This window comes from Pogona vitticeps, chromosome 14, assembly GCF_051106095.1.
Source record: "Pogona vitticeps strain Pit_001003342236 chromosome 14, PviZW2.1, whole genome shotgun sequence".
Taxonomy (NCBI): Eukaryota; Metazoa; Chordata; class Lepidosauria; order Squamata; family Agamidae; genus Pogona; species Pogona vitticeps.
Genome location: NC_135796.1, coordinates 3,787,206 through 3,807,584, shown reverse-complemented (window position 1 = coordinate 3,807,584; position 20,379 = coordinate 3,787,206). Strand labels below are relative to the sequence as shown.

At 39.7% G+C, this 20,379-nt stretch overlaps 1 protein-coding gene across 14 annotated transcripts in view; it reads right to left on the bottom strand.

The window, feature by feature from the left end:
* The window catches only part of MTMR3 (myotubularin related protein 3), a 65,523-nt gene that overhangs the window by 35,441 nt on the left and 9,703 nt on the right, over window positions 1-20,379 (bottom strand). For 7 of the 14 annotated variants that reach the window (XM_078381598.1, XM_078381600.1, XM_078381599.1 and 4 more), the window contains exons 2-6: window positions 9,012-9,084; window positions 7,476-7,553; window positions 6,069-6,158; window positions 4,898-5,014; window positions 3,183-3,215 (exon numbers count right to left, since the gene is read on the bottom strand). In XM_078381598.1, coding sequence (XP_078237724.1) covers window positions 3,183-3,215; window positions 4,898-5,014; window positions 6,069-6,158; window positions 7,476-7,478 — 243 coding nt within the window. In that variant the 5' untranslated portion in view covers window positions 7,479-7,553; window positions 9,012-9,084. The remainder of the gene's footprint in view (window positions 1-3,182; window positions 3,216-4,897; window positions 5,015-6,068; window positions 6,159-7,475; window positions 7,554-9,011; window positions 9,085-20,379) is intronic. The other 7 variants (XM_072983499.2, XM_072983500.2, XM_072983504.2 and 4 more) reach the window with 4 other exon arrangements.

The following is a 20,379-nucleotide window of genomic DNA, read 5'->3' as shown; positions in this document are numbered from 1 at the left end:
TATTGGAGATCCAATGTCTTGTTATGTTTGGAGTGTTTGGGAGATGGAGCTGTAATCTCCACTCAACTATGAAAACGCACTGCATAGTCATAGACTCTCTCTTAGCTTGCATTACTACAAAGAGTTGCTGTAAAGATAAAGTGGAGAGGAGAGGAACTATGTAGGCCACCTTGCAGTCACTAGAGGAAAGGCAGAATAGAGGAATGAATAAATAAAATAAACAGGGTCCCTTCTGTACTGACCCGAAATCCCCCATGCTCATTTTAATAAAATGCCATTTAGTTATCAGTGCACCACCCTAAATATGAATTTCCAGAGGCATAGCCAAGTTAGTCTTGCTTTAGAAAACCAAATGATCTTGTGACACCCTAAAGATATACACATACGTATTGGGGAAAATATAGCTTAAGCCTCTGCGGGCTAGGGTTCAGAATTCAGAAGAGACACATTTATCCTAACAGGTTAAATGGTGCATTATGTTTCTGACACTTCATCTGATCTTTCGACAAATTATTCAAATTTCATGCTTAACATAAAAGTTTTTTATAGGAACAGAGAGCTATGATGCTGACGGAGTCACACAAATCTCTTCCAACTTTTCTAGTTTTCTCATGGTGTTCCCTGCTGCACTCTATGGAATAGTCAAACTCCTTTTTTACTTTATTCTACAGCTGGCATTGTCTCCTAGGAAAAAGTTCACTTTCCACAGATATTGAATGAATCAGCAAGGAGAGGAGAGAGAGGATTCTGCCCTTAACAACCCTGCAACTGGCATCACGAATATCTCCGAATGCAGAATCGCTTCCCATGGCAGCCACTTGTAACCTTAACTAATGAGTAAAGCTTCATTCACTGACAGGCATGAGAAGGCAGAAGATACTTCCGCACCACACTCTGTAGCAGGCACAGTTAACACATGTGCTGGAATATCATCGTGATGGCACATTGCAAGCTGTTACTTGTTTGGCACATCTGCTTCTTGGGTAACAAAAATGGAAAGTCTAACAGAAGGAAGCAGATGGTCACTGGAAGAGCCAATGAAGCCAGCACTGCTTCCAGGTGCCACAGTACCCGGGCAGGGAAAGAGCAGGGTGTCATGTCAGCGGATAGGCTAGCATCCATTCTGCAGCAGACAGAAAAGAATGGTGGTGGTGGCGAAAGTGAAGGAATAAGAGGAAATGCAGGGGACGGTATGCTCTACAGATTAACAGCCTTCACACCAGGGAACAAAACAGAGTAAAAAAGAAAATTCCCAGTCAGATGTCAAGATAGTAAAGCAGATGAACTTCCTTTCCATTCCTAGACTTCCCTGTGGCCTCGTTTTCCTTTGGAACCAGAAAAGCAGAACCATTTTACAGGGTTGTTCTTTACAGGCCTTCCTTCTTTCCTGCAGGTAGCAAGTGACTTCATTAGTTGTCATCCGACTGAGAAGATGGTTTGCTGATGAGCAATCAGCGGTCTTCTGATAGGAAGTCTTGCCTCACTAATCTCGTAAATGCTCCAAGGCACCAACAAGCATGCACATACATGTGGCTTGACAAGTGTTTAACGCTTAGGCTTCAAGAAATCTTTTGCAAAATCTTCAGCAAAATCAAACAAAAATGTGACTGCCCCAAGGATTTAAAATGCACGTTAAGCACCTTCCTGCATCTGTTTTTTCTTTGATTAAACCTTTTCCAAGACCTTATTTGTCCAGGTTAGAGTTCTCTACCATGCCTCTCATTCTAAAGACTTTCTCCCCAACACTCTTAGTAGTTCAAACAGATGTTTCCAATTATCCCCATATTCTTTCCCTTCCTCCTTCCTACTCCCATTTGTTCAATGTTTCTCCCCACTTTCTAAACAATCCTTCCTCATTAAATTTAGCCACATCATTATCTAAGAAAAGTGGCATATTTATTATTTCCCAGGAAAAACAAATTATCACCATCTAGGGTTGCTCTGATTCAAATCAAACTGATAGATTTTATTTAAACAATTAAAATCAAGAAAATGATTTTTATTTAAATAATGATTTAAATCAACTTAATTTTTAAACTAATCAATGATTTTTATCTAGTCTGCCGCCATCCTTTATGCCTGTCTTTTCGTCAACTATCCTTTCCTATGCATCCCCAGGTACCTTGTCCTGACAAAATTCCATGCGTAAGAACTCTGCAAATCAAGCCACACCATGCAGTTAGCAAAGCTTCCAAAATTCAAACAGAAATCAGTTGAATATGATAGCAATACACTAATAAGGTAGTACTTGAGTAAAGCAACCACTTTGCTGCTATCAAGCATGCAAAGCTATTTAATCCTATAGTTTTACAAAAGGTAATCTCAAGGCATCTCAGTTGCTTTAATTAAACAAATGATTATGTTGTTCTGTTTGCTGTTGTTTTGACTTGTATACTGCCTCATAGTGCTTAAAGCACTCCTCTGGGTGCTTTACAATATAATTATGCAAACAACACTTTTCTGCAGATTCTACAAGCCAGAAGTTTTCTGAATTTGCAATGCGTATTGCACCACACTGATACAGTATAATACTGTAATGACTGACCACAAGTAAAGGAGTGAAATCTCAAAATATTAATTGAAGGAATGTCAGAAGAAGGGTTGACAGAACCAATAAAATTTTCAGATCTAACTCTGAGAAATTAAAAGTTACTAACTGTGGCTCTTGAGAGGTTTTTGGGCTGCATCTTCCATAATCCCTGTTGTGCTGGTTAACGCTTATGGGAGTGGTAGGCCAACTATATACTTGAAGTTTCAATGTAATACAAACAAGAGCTACTTACAAGAAGTTTCAATTCAAAGATGGCTTTTGAAGCTACCTAAAAATGTTGCTCTCATAATTTCCTTTATGCCACTATCTGAAATTTTTTCCTTTGCTAGCACAAAACCCAAGAGATCAGTTTAGGCATTCTGGTGTTAACGTGCACAGAACAAATGATCCCACGGATAGATGTGTCAACATTTTGGAGAAGTTATCATTCTGTAATTTTACTGCCTCACTTAGTGAGTTAGTGAAAGCTACTTTTGCCACACGATCCACAAGCTTTATCCATCCAATCAAAAGCTTCATGCATTACAACTCCCAACTGTGTCGAATCATTAGCAATGACCAGTACAGGTTTCTTCTATACAAAGCAAAGGTGCAGCAGTAAATGTTATGTATAGCAACACCATCTACTTACAGAGATCTCAAAAGCAGCAAACCTACAGACACTCTATTGAATTATAAACAAAGAACAAAATTAGGAGAAAATCAGAAGGCAAGATTGGGATGTCAGCACTGTGTTTCATCCCACCATCCTCCGCTAATTTCCATATCAGACAGGAACAGGATGGAAGGGAGATAAAGGCTAGTACTGCTTTTCTAAGTCGCTGCAGGAAAAGTAAGTTTTTCCTGGACAAGATGCTCTGAAACAAGATCACGAAGTTTCATACAGAGAAAAACGTCATCTTGTTTTAGAAGAAATCCATTCAAAGTTGCTATTAGGGCTTTAATATTCCTATAATCTGTAGCACAGAATTTAACCAGAATACTGTAATTTAGTCATTCTGGTTAAATTCTATGCTACAGATTCTGGGGAAATTAAAACTATAACCGCTATTTTGAATGGGTTCCTTGTAAAATATGTTTTCTCCATATGAAATTCAGAAATCTTGTTTCTGAACATCACATCACACGTTCAGTTAGCTCCACTGACAAACACACCGAAACAATGGAAACTAAAAGAAACTCAGAACTTTGCAAACTGCCATTGTATGACCTTCCAGTGAAAACTAAAGCAGTTTCTTCTTCTACCTTAGTAGTCTTTGCCATTTCAGTGTAAGCAATCGATTTTGCTTGCTTTGCTAATGAACGAGCAGACTACCCTGAACTTTACTTGCGCAATTTCAGAAGCTGAGCAGAATTAGCTCCAAAGAGCACTGGAATGGGAAGCCACAAAAGGAACACCAAAGATCTCCAGGTAGGGAAGTTAAAAATACTGGAGTCCAGCTGTCAGGGCTAAATCCTGGGCTGAATGAACTAACGTGGACCCTTCTTATGCTTCCTATGATCTATTTCCACTAGTGTAAAAAAAAAAAAAACAAGTTACAGATTGTTTTTAAAAATTCTACTTTCTTCTTAATAGCATAGCTTCCATGTGATATACAGCCAGTAAGTAACAAAGCACAACTAACCCCAAGATATCAGGTGACGTCTTCAGCTGCAACCAAAAGGGCTGCTTTAACTTGCTCATGAACAAATACCACAGTAGCCACCAACACAGACTTTATAGGAATAGATCAGAACAACAGTAACAATCTGCCAAAGGACTTCTAATCCTAATCAACTTCAAAAAACACCCACCCACAACCTTCTATGTTAAAAAAAAGCTTGTAAAAATTCAGTTTGTCAATCCATGAGCTGAAAAATGGACCTGACTCCAAATGATAATAGATGTCTAAAAATGATAACTCCAGAAGTGAACCTATGCATTTATAGCAGTGAAAGATTCATATATGATTATTTTATCTGTTCCCATTCACTCCTGGAAGCTGGTGAGAGCAAGAATTGTAATATTTGATTACCAAATAGACTAACAGGCTGGAGTGAATAAAGACCCACTGCTTTCCACCTGTAGCTACAGATAACAGGTCCAAAAGGCTGGTGAACTCAGGAAGAAAAGCTATTAGGGGAAGACGGGAATAAGGGAAAGTATAAGCAAGTTATTGAAAACTGATACAAGGAGATCAAGATAATTCTTAATTTCAACTCCCTGTTTGGGTTGTATTCTCTGCAACTACTACAGATGGCTTCTGTAAATCACAATATGAAGGAATGGAAAGCTGACATTTCCCACCTATAAGTTCCAATGAGATCAACTTGTCGGAACAGTCAAGGGAGGAACAAAAAGCTTACATTTACGATTGATTCTTTAAATTTGATGTGGAGTCTGTAGTTGGAAAGTGCAATGACGGCATCTTCTGCTCGGCCTACATACTCTGTGCTCTCACCATGAAGTTCTAGGAATGGGACCTACAGAGTGGGTGGAGAAACCCATGTTATTTACAAGTGGATGCCAACCTCTCCAGGTCAAGCATACACACCTCAAATGCAAGTACACATATCTTGAAGAAACATGACAGGAACAAACCACAGAAAGCTTTGTGTAAATATGTCAACTGGAACAAAGCTCTTAGGCTACGTCAGAAAGGAAAGATGTACAAGAAAAGCCATGTGGTGGGAAGTTGCTGCGGCTGGAGGTTCCCACAGCAGTACTGTACTGATCTTACTGAAACGGCGTTAATATGGCAGGCAGCTACAACCTGCCGCTTTCTTTTGAGATCTTAATTGTGCAAGGGAAAAGAATAGCTTCCACCTTCCCCATCAAATGGGAGCAGGTGCCAAAACAGGAGCTTGCCCAAAATGTCTGGAACTTTAACAGGAGGAGGAAGATGAGCTAGATTTGGAACTTTCCGTTTGGGATGACATCGGAATTTGACTGGAGCAGGGAATGAAGAACTATGGATATTTTTTAAAAAAAATGCAACGTATGTTTCTGTGTTACATTTATAATCACAAGAAGAGTGACCACAAGCATATTCTATGTATTTCTGATCAATTACTTGCAACAAGTGAAAGGAAGAAAAGATAAGAGCCTCAAAAGCTGGGTGGGTTTGATTTAAATCAAGTCAATTCAAATCACTTTTTAAATCACTATATTTATTTAAAATCTGATTTAGATTAAATAAAAAGGATTTAAATTTTAAAAATCCATTTTACTTTTTTAGAGTTTTTTTAAAAAATAAAATGCTTACTAGTGATTTAAATCATGATTGAAACTGACTTGATTTAAATCAAACCCACCCTGTGCAAAAGTAAGAGACTAACCTAGAGAGTATTAATGCAGGAGAGTCTCAGAAGGCAACTTCGTCTTTTATCTAAACTGGTAGCCAAGCTTGTAAGGGCAGCAGCAACGTAAACCAGTTCAAAAACATTTAACTTCTGCTATCTAAACTTGACTAGAAAAACATAATTAGGTCTGCCCATGTGTCAGTGCTGCGCAGGCAAAGGATAGTCAGGTGACTACCTGGAGACTGTCATCCTCACGGATCAGCTGCTTCCTGGGGAAAATCTGATTAGCTTGGATGCATTCAAGGCTGTGCTGAGTTTCTTCATCCTGAGAAACAGATTATCCAGTTGATTTCAACAGAGCTACACACCCATACAGGATCTTTTCACGGACAAAGAAGTTTGAAAGATTCACTTCAAGGCATAAGGGACAATCTCAGTGATTATAAACTACTACAGTCTCAAATTCTCAGCTCTGCATGCCTATGCACACATGAATTTACCAACTGCTTCTCTGTCAAGGGGGTACAATTCCGGCAGGCTGCCTGCTGGTGCCCATGCAAAAGTGGAAGGCACAATATTAAAATGATTCCTTTAAAAAAAAAATGAAAATGCATTTTTTTCATGTTCCCAAAATCATAACTGTAACAAAGATTAGAGTGGGAAAAGATCATGAAAGGAGCAAAGAATGGAGATCAGGACAACAACAGGGCCATATGGAAGAGTTCAGAATTCTAAGCCTCCAGCCCATCTCTCTTTTTCCACGCCGTAACACCAGATATGCATCTTTGGAAGCTATGAAGGCTGATGAATAGCAGAAGGGCATCTCTTCTTGCTCAAATGAAGTTAAAATGAGATATTCACCTGAAACACTATTTAAATTCTATTCATATTAAATACGTACAGAGTAAAATTCAAATGGAGAATGTGCCGCAGATGCAATGTATGGACATCTCAAAACAGGAAATAGCTGGACCAAGATCCTGTTGCATCACAGTCTACTTCTTCTTCCAGAAACAGGAAGCAAAGGTCTGGTAGCACACAGAACACATCTTGTCCCTCCCCACATTGGAAGTGGGTGGGTGGTGAATGAAAGGTAGATAATAGCTTTTTTCTTCTTATTTGTGTAGCTTCCAGTGAGATATGCAAGGTACATGCCATGGTAAGTAACCTGAATACCCAGTTAAGTTGCTTCTTTTGAACATGTAGCTGTGTATGACGTATTGGCTGAAACCCTGTTATGCAAGTCTGTATACAAAACATGGAGCTGTGAAACTAGTTTGGAAAATCAAGGCATAGGGGAAATGCTATCTATCAAGCATTTCTGCCTGCATGCCACACAATTACTGCAACTGGGAGCCACACACCTGACTTTGCACTCAAATAGCACAATCTTCATTGCCTGGATGTAACGCCCAGCACACTTACACTGGTGTAACTTTATATTATGCAAAGATGAACAGGATTTCAGCCAGTCAGTTATAAGTGGAGCCTTACAAATTTTCATCCAGGTCAAAAAGGAAACATAATCTCTGAGCGTTATATATCTGATCTTAAAAACCTGCTGTAAGTATCCAAAGACTGGCACAATCCACTATCATGATGCAATCTGATTTATCACTCTTGAAATAATCTGCATGCTTACCATGACAGAGCCGGGTTAAGAGGCAAGGTCCTCACCCTTATTTTCAATAGTCTGTAGCGCTGTTTATCAATAAAACATCTGAAAGACAAGATTGTAAGGTGGACATACATGACACCACATTTACTATTTGCAAATTAGGTTGTTTGCATTAATTTTGACTCTGCCCAAAGTCTAAAGCATTGATGGAGGAAAACCAATGCAGATGGCAAAACGTGGGTTCACACATTAACTCAACTTGCTTTTTCAGAAAAAAGGCCTTGAGTTTACTCTGAGACTGGCTGGAGAGTGTTTTAAGCACATCCGTTGTTACAGATTAACAAAACATACATAAATAAATAAACTGACTTCTACAGTTGCCTGGGCTACAAAATCCAGCCCATGTCAACCACTTCTCAACCATGTTGAGAAGGTTGGAAATAATGTACAATGTGATACAGAATCCTAATGTTCAAAGAATAAAAGCCAGACACAGACTTGACTCTCATGGCTGCACGCAATTCACTGGCCATACCCATGGTCCCCTCTAAGGCACATGACTCTGCGCCCCACCCCACACCTCTGCACACCATTCCTCCTCCTCCACTCACAAACCACAACAGTTTCCAACCCCTTTGGTTCTGGTTGTGACAAAACTCCATGTGAAGGGCTGAGTTGTGCGGAGAGGTGGAGTTGGAAGCATGACTCCACCCAGCAGAGCTGAAAATGAGAAGGAACACTGGATATACCTGAAGCAGCTCTCTAGATTTTGAACTGTGGCCCTCCAGATGTTCTTGGCCTTCAACTCCCAGAAGCCTTCACCACCACCTCTGCTGGCCAGGATTTCTGGGAGTTGAAGGCCAAGAACATCTGGAGGGCCACAGTTCGACATCACTTTAACTCATTCTCTGCTCCCTTACTTAGATTTTTAAACACTTATGCATAAGTGTATCTCCAGCAATACATAACACCAAGGGATTCCATATACTGCCATTTTATATTGCCAAGGCAATTCTAAGGCTTCATGGTGACAGAGACACAATATTTCTCTGGCAAAGAACATCACCAAAACTCTTATAAAACTGGAACCACTTCAAATGTCTGCTGCTATTCTTTACTGATATTTAAGGTTTACATCCCACCGGCAAAAGCCCGAATCCTGTTAGGAAAGCAGTAATTGTGGAAGCAGCTTGTTCTTTGGATGGGCTATCCTCCATGCCACTGATTTCGCAACCAATCACACAACAGCTGGTACAACAAATGGAGGAAACCAACTGCAGAATTTTATTGTGCATGCAGCTCTTCCTAACAGGATTCTGAGCAGTTATCTAACAAGGTTTGCTGATGGATATTAACACTAATGTGAAACTATAGAGCATACAAAGCTTTCAGTATGTCTTTTTAAGAAACTTATCTTCATCTGATGATACCATCTATTTTACTATATTTATATTCCACTCTTACAGCTACAATCCACAAAATTATAAATTCAGCATAAAATTACTTCGGGGGGGGGGATGAACATGACCTCTAAAGAGGCTGAGGCATCTATTAACTTACCAGATAGTAATAAAACGTCCCTTCCCATAAATTTCAGATGCTGTTCTGATAGTCCGCTATTTCACAAGGAAAGCTGAAAAAGCAAAATGTCATACTGTAATCGACATGTATCAATGGGTTACTTGGTATAACCCACTTTGTTTATATGATGAATTAACCCCAGCAAAACATTCATGTTTAAACAAACAAACAAATGTTTGTATAAAATTAGAACTACTGACTACCTTCATAGCAAAACTGAATTCCAACTTTTCTTTTCACCCATTGCGCTAACCCTGGCCCTAAATGAATCTGGACACAATAGTGATCAAAAATTCTGAACTGGTTCTTACAACTCAAAAGACAAAGGTACAAGCAAAGACAAACCTTTCAAGGGACACAGCAACCCAGAAACATTTAAAGCTTGTAAGAGGGTACAACAACACAGAGGCTCTACTCTAGGATAATGCACTAAACTTTGAACTCCTGATTCTTTTAGCATTTTCCTGTGCTGGGAAGAGCCAGATGGAAATAGGCAATGTAGTATACAAATATATGTTGTGAATTTTGAGCTAGGATTCTCTGGAATCCTGGCTTACCAGGGCACACAAATGTCAGCAAATTTTTCCATTAACTGGGCCCTACATATGTACTTTTCAGAGGCTTATACCTGCATGATCCTTGTTGTTTTCTTTCCCCAGCACCCAGGAATGACTGCACAAGTGCATAACCAGCAACGACCATGGTGGTTATAGAAATCTAAGCACAATGTTACTGGATTTCTGTTTGGATGTTTAGAGTTTGGCTCTGGTGAACATGATGGTAGCAGGGTTCAACCACCAGGGGATAGCAAATGAAATCAAAATGCCAGGATAAACCCATGAAAAGGGTTCTGAAAGTCTTTATGGCAATAATTTCAACATCAGTGCAATTGATATGCTAATGCAAAATGCAGAGAAGCTAGCATCATCAGAATGGTTCTCAAAACATGGGAATCCTATTCTGATAAAATAAGGTGAAGAGACTAAGCATGGTCTAATAAGGAGATAGTCGAGAAGTTGGAGTCCTTTTAGCACAAGAGTAAAGACATTCCCCATTAACATATACACTTTCTTCCTTCGGCAGCCATTTACCTAGCCACATGTTACTCCACGAATTCCAGCTCCAATTCCACAGAAAAAATTAAAAACAATTGGGGAAAAAAACCCTGTTAAACTACCAGGAAACAGTTAATGAAGAGAATGGTTTGAACAGATCATTAAACTCACTGCTTCAGGGGGGGGAAAGATGTTATTGTATTAACTATTACTGGGAAATTCAATAGGAAGTACATAACACTACATACACAAACATTAAAAAAAACTACAGGCATTCTCCATTCTTTGGAATTCAAAGTGTGTACAGTGTGGAGACTGGTGCCTAGATAACACCACCCGGGCTTCCAAATCCAACTCACTCAAAATAGCTGCTTTTTAAACCCTGTGTCTCTCTGACCAAGCCGCCACCATTCCCTAACACAAACCCAACCAATGTCTGCTTATACACGACATCGACAACTATTCCAGCAATTCTTCTACAGCTACAGCCTCATGAACACTTACCTGACCAAAAAAAAAAAGGCTTGCTGAAAAATACAAGGCTTCGTTGTACGTATACGTACACTGGACCGCATTCTAAGTCTGTCACAAGCCCTTAACAGTTATCTCAAGCGAACAGATAGAAGCATGTGATCATGACATATGCTGAAAAACTAAATGCTTCAAAGCAGTGTGTTGATAGCACTCTAAAAATATGTGCTAAAAGTTTCTTCCCTGTCAAATGTCTTTTTTCAGGCCTCCTGCCTGTTCAGATACACATTTAAAATGAACCACTAAGTACACAGACTCAAATAATGACATACTGTACACTTCTCTTTGGTGCTTACACCCAGCAACATATACTTCAGATGAATGTGTCTTTGAAGATTCTAGACTGACAATACAGTTAAATTTCTCCACATGAATGCTCATATGCACAAAGCGGCCAGATTCTACAATCTATTGTAACATTTACTCTGTTCAAAGCAGTTTACAAATGTCTCAGATAGTGGAAGTTACTTAATGACAAACCAGCTGGCCTTAAAAATACCTCCTGCATTTCTTTTTCTTTTTTTATGGCTAACATTTGTTTGTTTGGCTGCTCTGTTTATTTATTATTTAAAATATTACTCAGTAGCTGGAATTGTGTTGCACAACTTTGCATGTATAAAGGCTGAAGAGATATTCAGCCATGGGTGTTAATCTTTAATTTATTTTCCTCTATTCCTGCCCACCTTCCAGGTTCCAACATTCTCTAGGGATCCCTTCCACCTGGAGAACCCTTCAGAAGCTTAGGGATGGCAAGGTATATATGTGGACGCTTTAACATTAAAAATCAGGACCAACACCAGCAATTACAGTGGGGTCTTGACTTAAGAACGGCTTGAGTTAAGAACATTTTGACTTAAGAACCGCTCTCATAGGAAAATACTGACTTGACTTAAGTACTTAGATTTGAGTTAAGAACTGAAAAAAATCCCACGTGGGAGGCAGGGAAAGTGCAAAATGTGAACTTTCAGTTAACTGTTGGCCAGTGAAAAGGGTGCCTGTCTGCTTCCTCACTCCTCCCAGCGTTTAGAGAGTGGATTGGGAGACAGTCTTCAGACTGCCTGGTACTGGACTGCCTGGACTGTATTTTCCCTGCCTTCCCTGAACCTTTCTTGACCTAAGGAAAAAAAGAAACAAAATATCCCCCTCTAGTGGTCGAAGGCGGAATAGCAGCTTCCCATTAGTTTCTATGGACAGAAAAGAGCAGATACGGATCAAATGGTTTTCAATGCATTCCTATGGGAAATGCAGATTTGACTTGAGAACTTTTTGACTTGAGAACCGCCTTCCAATACGGATTAAGTTCTCAAGTCAAGACCCCACTGTATCAGATATTAGGCTTCTCAACCTCAACAGCCTTACAACCGTTCAGTCCCATCAAGAGGATTCTAGCCAGCATCAGGAGGCAAGGTACAAACAACTTAAAACAATGCAAATAACAATTTAGAATAATTCTGATCAGATTAAAACATCAAAGCAGAATGCACTGTATACACTAAACCTTACTTATGATTGTTAAGCCTCAAACAGCCATGTTTTGACTTAGTTCCGAAACTAGACCAACTGGGCAACAACTGGACCTCCAGGGGGCAGAGAACCAGATATGGTCTTATTCCGTGTCCGCACAAAATATATTGCTCCCACTGGTGCCTCCTTAGAAGGTCTGAATGCTTGGACAGGTATGGTCACATATGCAAAGAGAGGGCCATTCCTTCAGCTATTGGGGACCTAGGTTATTCAGGGCTTTAAACGTCATCACCAGCACTTTGAACTGAGACTTAAGAATACTGGCACTCAGTACACTTCTTCTGAAACTGGTGGACTATTCTGTTATTGGAGTCAATGAGGTGCAACTCAACTCACACTCTGGCACATTAAGAAAAAATATTGATGTGAATACATGTTTTATATAATACCATGATTTAATTGCAGATCAGTTCAATCTTGATTTAATTGATTTAAACTACTGTAAGCGTATTCTGGTTGTTGTGGGTTTTTCGGGCTCTTTGGCCGTGTTCTGAAGAGGAAAAACAAACTTCAGAACACGGCCAAAGAGCCAGAAAAACCCACAACAACCATTAGATCCCGGCCATGAAAGCCTTCGCAAATACATTATGCGTATTCTACCTACCATTTCTAACTTTTCAGACTGATTCCAAAGTTTCTTTAATTAGGATTACTGTATTATTAATGTTACATTCCTAGTAAAGCCTTTGGGGGGGGGTCACCTCTTTATTCAACAACAGTATAGTTCCCAACATCTGAAAAACACAGGTTATGGTTCTTATATTAAATGGGAAACTGCAACAATTCAACAGGTAGAATACAAACCAGATTCAATTCCAGGAATCACCAGTTAATTCCAGTAACAGACCTGGAAATACCTGAATCAAGCATTGGAGAGCCACTACCCATCAAAATAAACAATACTAGGCACAATTGACTGCTTTAGTGTGTTCACAACCTTAAAACTCAGGAAACATCACCTTTTAACCTCATCCCTTACTTGAAAACTATTTTGGTTCAACTTCTACAAAAATTACTTCTATGGCTTTTGTCTGCATTGTGAACATTTCCACTGTAGTGTATTTGTCCATTATCTGATTGCAGTCCAAGTGGTTTTCACTTGAATATTTTCCAGGATGGCACCAGTTTTTTGAAGAATGCTAGTTCCTGCTTGGCAGGCATTCATGTATGACATCACCCAGGAGTGAAATGGCTCATTTCCACTTCTAGATACATGATAATTGTTACTGCATGTTTTATCATGTTGAATTTCATTCAGGAGTAAGGATCTTCTGAAATGACACTTGAAGAAGATCAAGTTGATTTAATTTTTTAAAAACAGACTTCCTAAAATAAACAAGCATTAGAACCTGAAATGACTGTAGCAGCTACAATTTGTACAAGCTACTTACTAAAGACTGTGTTTGTGTCACTCCAAGCAAAGTTTACATTTAACAAACTGCATATTCTACAGATGTTTAAAAACAGACCGTCATTTATTTTTCCCAAGTTTTCCATGAACTGTTTCAAATACAATCTTAGGGACGTGGTGGCGCAGCGGGCTAAACCACAGAAGCCTGTGCTGCAAGGTCAGAAGACCAAGCAGTCGTAAGATCGAATCCACGCAACAAAGTGAGCGCCCATCGCTTGTCCCAGCTCCCGCCAACCTAGCAGTTCGAAGCATGCAAATGCAAGTAGATAAATAGGGACCACCTCGGTGGTCCTCGGTGGGAAGGTAACAGCGTTCCGTGTCTAAGTCGCACTGACCACGGAAGATTGTCTTCGGACAAAACGCTGGCTCTATGGCTTGGAAACGGGGATGAGCACCGCCCCCTAGAGTCGAACACGACTGGACAAAAATTGTCAAGGGGAACCTTTACCTTTACCTTATCAATGAGAAACATGTATCTTGTGTCGGCTACAGCTACAAGGATAAGACTGGGAGCTTTTAAATTGACTCAAATTCCCTGTTACATCTAATTCCTGAGAACTACTTCTTTTAAAAAAACTTGTTCACAAGCCAGGACTATAAAACAAGATTTGGAAGGATTGTGTTTACTTTAGAATTGAAAGTGAACCCAACTGATTCCCTCTTTGTGACAAGACACAAATGGGAACATTGTGAGCACCAGTTGTGCTGCTGATGCTTCTGTACCTGCGAATCAGACTTACATATGCACGTGGCAGGGATGGCTTTCTCAGCTGGAGTGGCAGGCTTCCCTATGGCGTAACTGCACTCACAAAACCCTTCTGCTTCTGTCTAGACGTGCCTCAAAAACCCCCAACACATGGGCCATTTGTGACACTTGTGTTGATAGTTGGCTGCATGGTGCTGCAGGCATTCAGCATTTTTCTATTGTGCATGTATAAATTCAGATATTGTACCAGTGAGGGAAGATATTCATAGCACATTTTGTTCTAGGAACCAAGGCTGGAATTTAACAGCTCTTCTATTACAGTAATTTATCAACAAATTAAAACTGAGCTTTCATTTGTAAGAAAAGCCATTAACTGCAGTGGTTCCCAGCCTTGGGACCCCAGATGTTCTTGGACTACAACTCCCAGAAAGTCCTGGCCAGCACAGCTAGTGGTGAAGGCATCTGGGAGTTTTAGTCCAAGAACATCTGGAGTTGGAAACCAGTGAACTAGCAAAACAAACATTTGATTGCACCTGTCAAACCATCCTAAGTAGTCATGTAGTTAAGTAGTTACGTCTTCTGTATCAACTACAGCAGTACCTCACTAGAAGATGACCTCTTAAAATGACGAATCTGCATGACGATGAGGTTTTGCGATTGCTATAGCGATTTGCAAAACAGTGATTCCAATGGGGGATTTTCACTGGACGATGATTTGGTCCTTGCTTCGTGAACCGTTTGTTTGCAAGAAGACAATTTTTACAGCTGATTGACGGCTTCGCAAAATGGCTTCCCTGTGTTTTTGGGACCCATGCTTCGCAGGATAGCCATTTTAACAGCTGATTGGCGCCCGCAAAATGGCTTCCCTATGGATGATCTTCGCAGGACGACGATGTATTTTCCCCATTGGAAACGCATTAAACGGGTTTCAATGCATTCCAATGGGGAAACCGTTTTTGCATGACGATGATTTCGCTAAACAGTGATTTCTATGGAACAGATTATCATCGTCATACGGGGCACCACTGTACTGCACTTACATTTTAGATTGTTAAAGCCATTTTAAAAATACTTTTGTTATGCAAGATGTACTTCAGGGTCTGCTAAAAGAAACTGAATAAAATACCAAGATTCTAATCAGTTACTTCACCCCCTATTACTACAGGCTAAAGCTTGGTTTACAACAGACCAAACAACAAGACAATCACTCCCACAAACAAATTCTAGTTGAGAAATGGATCTTTGTCCTCAAAGACCAAATTGTAGATGAAAAATACACTATAAGTTCTATAGATGGGAAAGATACTGATGGGTCTGTTTCCCAGGGAGTTCTTGATGTTCTTAAATGAAAAAGAACAGGGAAGAACACCTGTCTTCCACACGTACTCTGTAATTAACAACCATCCAGGTGAAACCTTAGTCATAAATATGCAGCAGGGTAATAGACTGGCTGGAAAATGTCCTGTAATGTACAGACAAGGAGAGGTGCTGATCTCTTTAAGTTTTGTCCTGGAGTGAATTAAATTTCTTAGGGACAGCGAGCAGCATGGAAGCCTCAGGAAGCTGTCTTGGTATCTCCTTCCATGTGGGTTTTCAGGGAACAGTTAGGGGGAGTGGTTAATTATTTGTAAGTCTTCAGGCTGCCTTCCAAAATTAAAAATGGATGCCACTTTATTCTGTCTCCTTTATTCCCTTTAGACTGAATAGTACTCTTATTCATTTTTCTGAAGAGAAAGGCCGCATCCCATAAAAAAGAAAGAACTCTTCCTCGCCAACTCACACGTACGGTACACATCATCTCACACACTCTGATATGTACAAGATCTGCATCTATGCAAAGCAGCATTTTTAGAAATGAACTGTTGCCCCTTTTTGACAAGCAACTTTTACAGGACATTACATATTTTTCCCTGAACTTTCCCCATCAAAGGGGGGGGGGGAAGCTTATTCATTCCTAATTGGCTTTTTAAAAATAAATTCTTTGTCCTTCTCTTTAAACCTTAACTTGGGCCGCATTACATACATCTCTCTCTCTCTCTCAAGTGATCTGGGACAAATTTAAATCACTTCCTTAATTGCTTAACTCACAAATCTGACTCAGCATTCACTTCAGAAAAATGTGGAATGCCTGTCTTTGAAATAATTATAATCCCACAATGTTAATTAAAAGCAGATACAAAAGGCACATATTTTCCTGACTGGCAGTCCTCCCCCCCCCCACCAATTCAGCCAGTTTTTTTTTAGCAAAAAGCCTATAGCATCAGTGACAAAGGTTTTGGGCTACATTCCTGGGGGCAGTGTGCAATGTAGTCTCCCACTTGACGAATAAGAAAGAAAAACCACAAGGTATTAAGGGACCCATTATATCTCAAGCTCATCGTTTTCAACATACTTTCCACAATGTTGTCAACTATTAGAGATGTGCAGATTAATATACACACTTCTAGGCACCATACTATTAAAAGTTAAAATTAAAATCTTATTTGCTAAGTAGTTTTAATCAGGACCTTTTTTCACATTAATAAAGATTAGTCATTAAGAAAAAGAATGGTATAAACTGGCAAACCACTCAAATGTATTACATTTCTACTTACAAAGCTCAAAACCTATGACTTTTCAACTAATCAATATAGGCATGCTCTCTAGCCATGGTTGGTTCTTGGAAAATGTGGTGTAAAAAAACTGCTCTCTTTGAAGTTATAATGGATCTTCAACCAATATTTGACTGATCTCAGCCACGCCTGAGCTGCTACCATATTTTGGCCCATCTCTAAACAGAGGGTCGCATATGGCACACAAGTTGGCATCCAAGATTTTCCGCAGGAACGTAGATTAGATTTGCTCTAGGGAATGATCTCAGGCCTTTATGCATAAAGGTATGCCATACAGCTGTGGGACATGGTGGCACTGCAGGTTAAACTGCAGAAGCCTCTGTGCTGCAAGGTCAGAAGACCAAGCAGTCGTAAGATCGAATCCACGTGACGGGGTGAGGTCCCGTCTCCTGTCCCAGCTCCTGCCAACCTAGCAGTTCGAAAGCATGTAAATGCAAGTAAATAAATAGATTCCACCATGGTGGGAAGTTAATGGCGTTCCATGTCTAGTCACACTGGCCACGTGACCACGGAAACTGTCTATTGACAAATGTTGGCTCTATGGCTTGGAGATGGGGATGAGCACCGCGCTCTAGAGTCGGACACGACTGGACTCAATGTCAAGGGGAACCTTTACCTTTACCATACAGCAACTATGGAATAATCAATTGGTTACAGAACAAGGATATATCCAATAAAACTATGTGCACCAGAAAATATATCCAAAACACAGGATATTCACCTCTTTGACTTGAAAGGATTGAACTGAAATTCCAAGTTGGACAGCAAACAAAATTCTTTATTCAAAAAAGGCAGGGTGACGGACATTTGAGTTATGATGGTACAAATGTAACCCTACAAAAATGTCAGTCATAGACAAATCATTACATCTAAAAAATGTTTAAACAAGTGTTAAAATGGGTAGGGACAATAACTTGTTTCCAAAATGAAAAGGTACATTATATTCCTGCGGAAGCCTGTCTAATAAAGGAGAAAGGTTCACTGGATACAAACAAAGAACATAATTTGATTATAATGAGTACCCAGTCAGAATATAAAGCCCCTGTTCACAGCAAATTCTTGTAACCAGAGTATGAACAATAATGAAGGCAGAAGTACAGTATGAGTTTTCCCAAATGTGCCTTTTGCTCACAAAACATGTAAAAGAGCATTTTTCCATGGCAGACTGGCAATCCAGAACTGCTTCCTCTCTGTTCATAGTGAATATTGACGTTGCTGTCAACAATTCCAGTAGATTCCACACATTTCCTAATATAAATGGAGTACAAAGTATTACCATAGATGCTCAAGGAATCAAGAATGTTCCACACTAATAACTCAATAGCTAGAATTCTACTGGGGTCTGTACAACTTGGAGCAGCTAATTGTGGCTATTTGATGAGGTGCTGAGACACATTTCAGTGGTGCAATCAGATACACAATCAGGTACATAAGCAGGCACACAAGCAAGACATACCCCAACATATTTTCAACTAGCCACAATCAGTCGTGGCAAGTTACACAAACTTTGCATAAACACCAATAGAATTTTCGCTACTACTGTATATTTATCCAGCTGCATTTAACCAAAGCATATAATTACTCCTTCCTGGATATGGCAGATAACTTATTTAAATCAAACTGCAAGTTCTATAATGAGACAATTTTGCATCTTGCCAGACCTGAAGTAAGCAACTTTGGAATGCAGGAAACTGTCTTAGACTGACTGAGACTGTCAGTCCATCAACTTCAAATTGTCAGCGCTGGCCCCCAAAGGCTCTCCAAGATATCAGGCAGAATTATTTCCTAACCCTACCTGGAGATTCCCAGGGTTCACTGGCTTCCTGTCCTATCAGGCCTAACTGATTGTCTTCCAAAATCAGACAACATTGGTGGGTTCAAGGTGTTATATAGTCCAAAGGGGAGACAAATGGGATAGAATAGGTTAAGGGTCCTAGAAACAAATTGTCATTAATGAATCTTTCTCACCAACTTTTTGCATTTTTCCAACGTAACTAGACAGAGTCCCTACCAATCTGATAGGAATGGCCTTTCCCACTTTACTGCCTTCAAGATACCAGCACTGAGTGGTTTATGAACGAATTATTCTGGAGAAATGACCCTACAGAAGATATTCTAATTATAAATTAATCACATGAATGAACACGGTATATATCACAAGATCGTTTCTGATCCCATTTTGTCTGTTGACATATGATTTTATGAAGTTATCCATATGCATGATGTATCCTGACCTCATATGATCTCCCGGAACTTGAGAAACATCAGCTTATTTTTGCCCTGCTGATGGCATTCTAAAGCATCTGATTTGATCCAGCAACCTTAAGTACTAAAATGTCCAATTAAATATTAAGAAGCTCTGAAAAAAAGTCTATGAAATATTTCCCTTTTGGTATTCATAAAATGATTTGGAAGACAGGAATGTACTCATTCTATTTCACTCTTTGGTTTATTAATCCATTGCAGAAATGTTGGTGTGTGTAAATTCTCCTAAGCTCTTTCAGTGAGGCTGCAAAATCGCGGCAGAAAACTTTGGGTCAGTTCCTTCTGATTTTTCTACCTCCTACCACGTCATGTAGATTTTGCCATTTTGACAGCCACCATGGCCACCACTCCTGCGTGATACACACAGCTGAGGCAGAGAAGGGTGTCAGCAATTAACTCTAGCTTGAGTCTCCTCTTACCTTCAAAGAAGAAGGTGTAACAAAGGAAACAAGAGCATGTCTTGTCTTCCTTCTCCTCTCTCACTAAAGGGCTCACTCCAGACATAAGGCAAGAGTGCAATGACCTTCCCAAGTGACTCATAATGGCTTGGCAGCCTTCTTTGTGGCTTCTGACCTCTCATGCCAGTTTCCCTCCCAAGGCAATTAGCTGGCAAGCTAGGCACACTGGTGCAGAGTGGCAAAGCTGGGTAACTGGGGGATAGGTTTTCCCTTCAACAAATCCAAAGGAATTTGAAGGGTCTTAACCCAGAGGCCATCTTTCTGCTGAAAGACCACCAAGCTAGGGAAGAAACTAAAGCTAAAATTAAGGGGAATTTTAAACGATAATGAAAATCCAAAATGAAGTTGAAAATGTAAATAAAGCCTGTCACTAACTATCAGATCTCGCCCTTTCAGGGCCAGGTTTTGATGCAACATTTTGACTGTAAAGTAAGCTTGGTCTAGAAACAAGAGGAACCCTTTCCTAGAAAAAACAACAATAGATTAGTGGGCTTTCTGAAGGGGAGAGAAAAATCTTTTTGTGTCCTTTTTTTTCTTCCATAGGAATAAATAAAAAATCTAATTTCCATTCACACAGAGATATCACAGCATCCTATTTTCCAAAACACAACACCCCAGCATAACCTTCTTATTGCATCTAAGGGCAAGAGCAAACATGACAGAGGAAGAAAGGAAAAATATTTCAAATTCCTAGAAACCACTTTTTTTTGTTCTATTTCTTTTTTGCATCAGCCCTTCAAAAGGATGACTCTATGGCTGAAATTGAGACAACTAGAGTAGGTCCA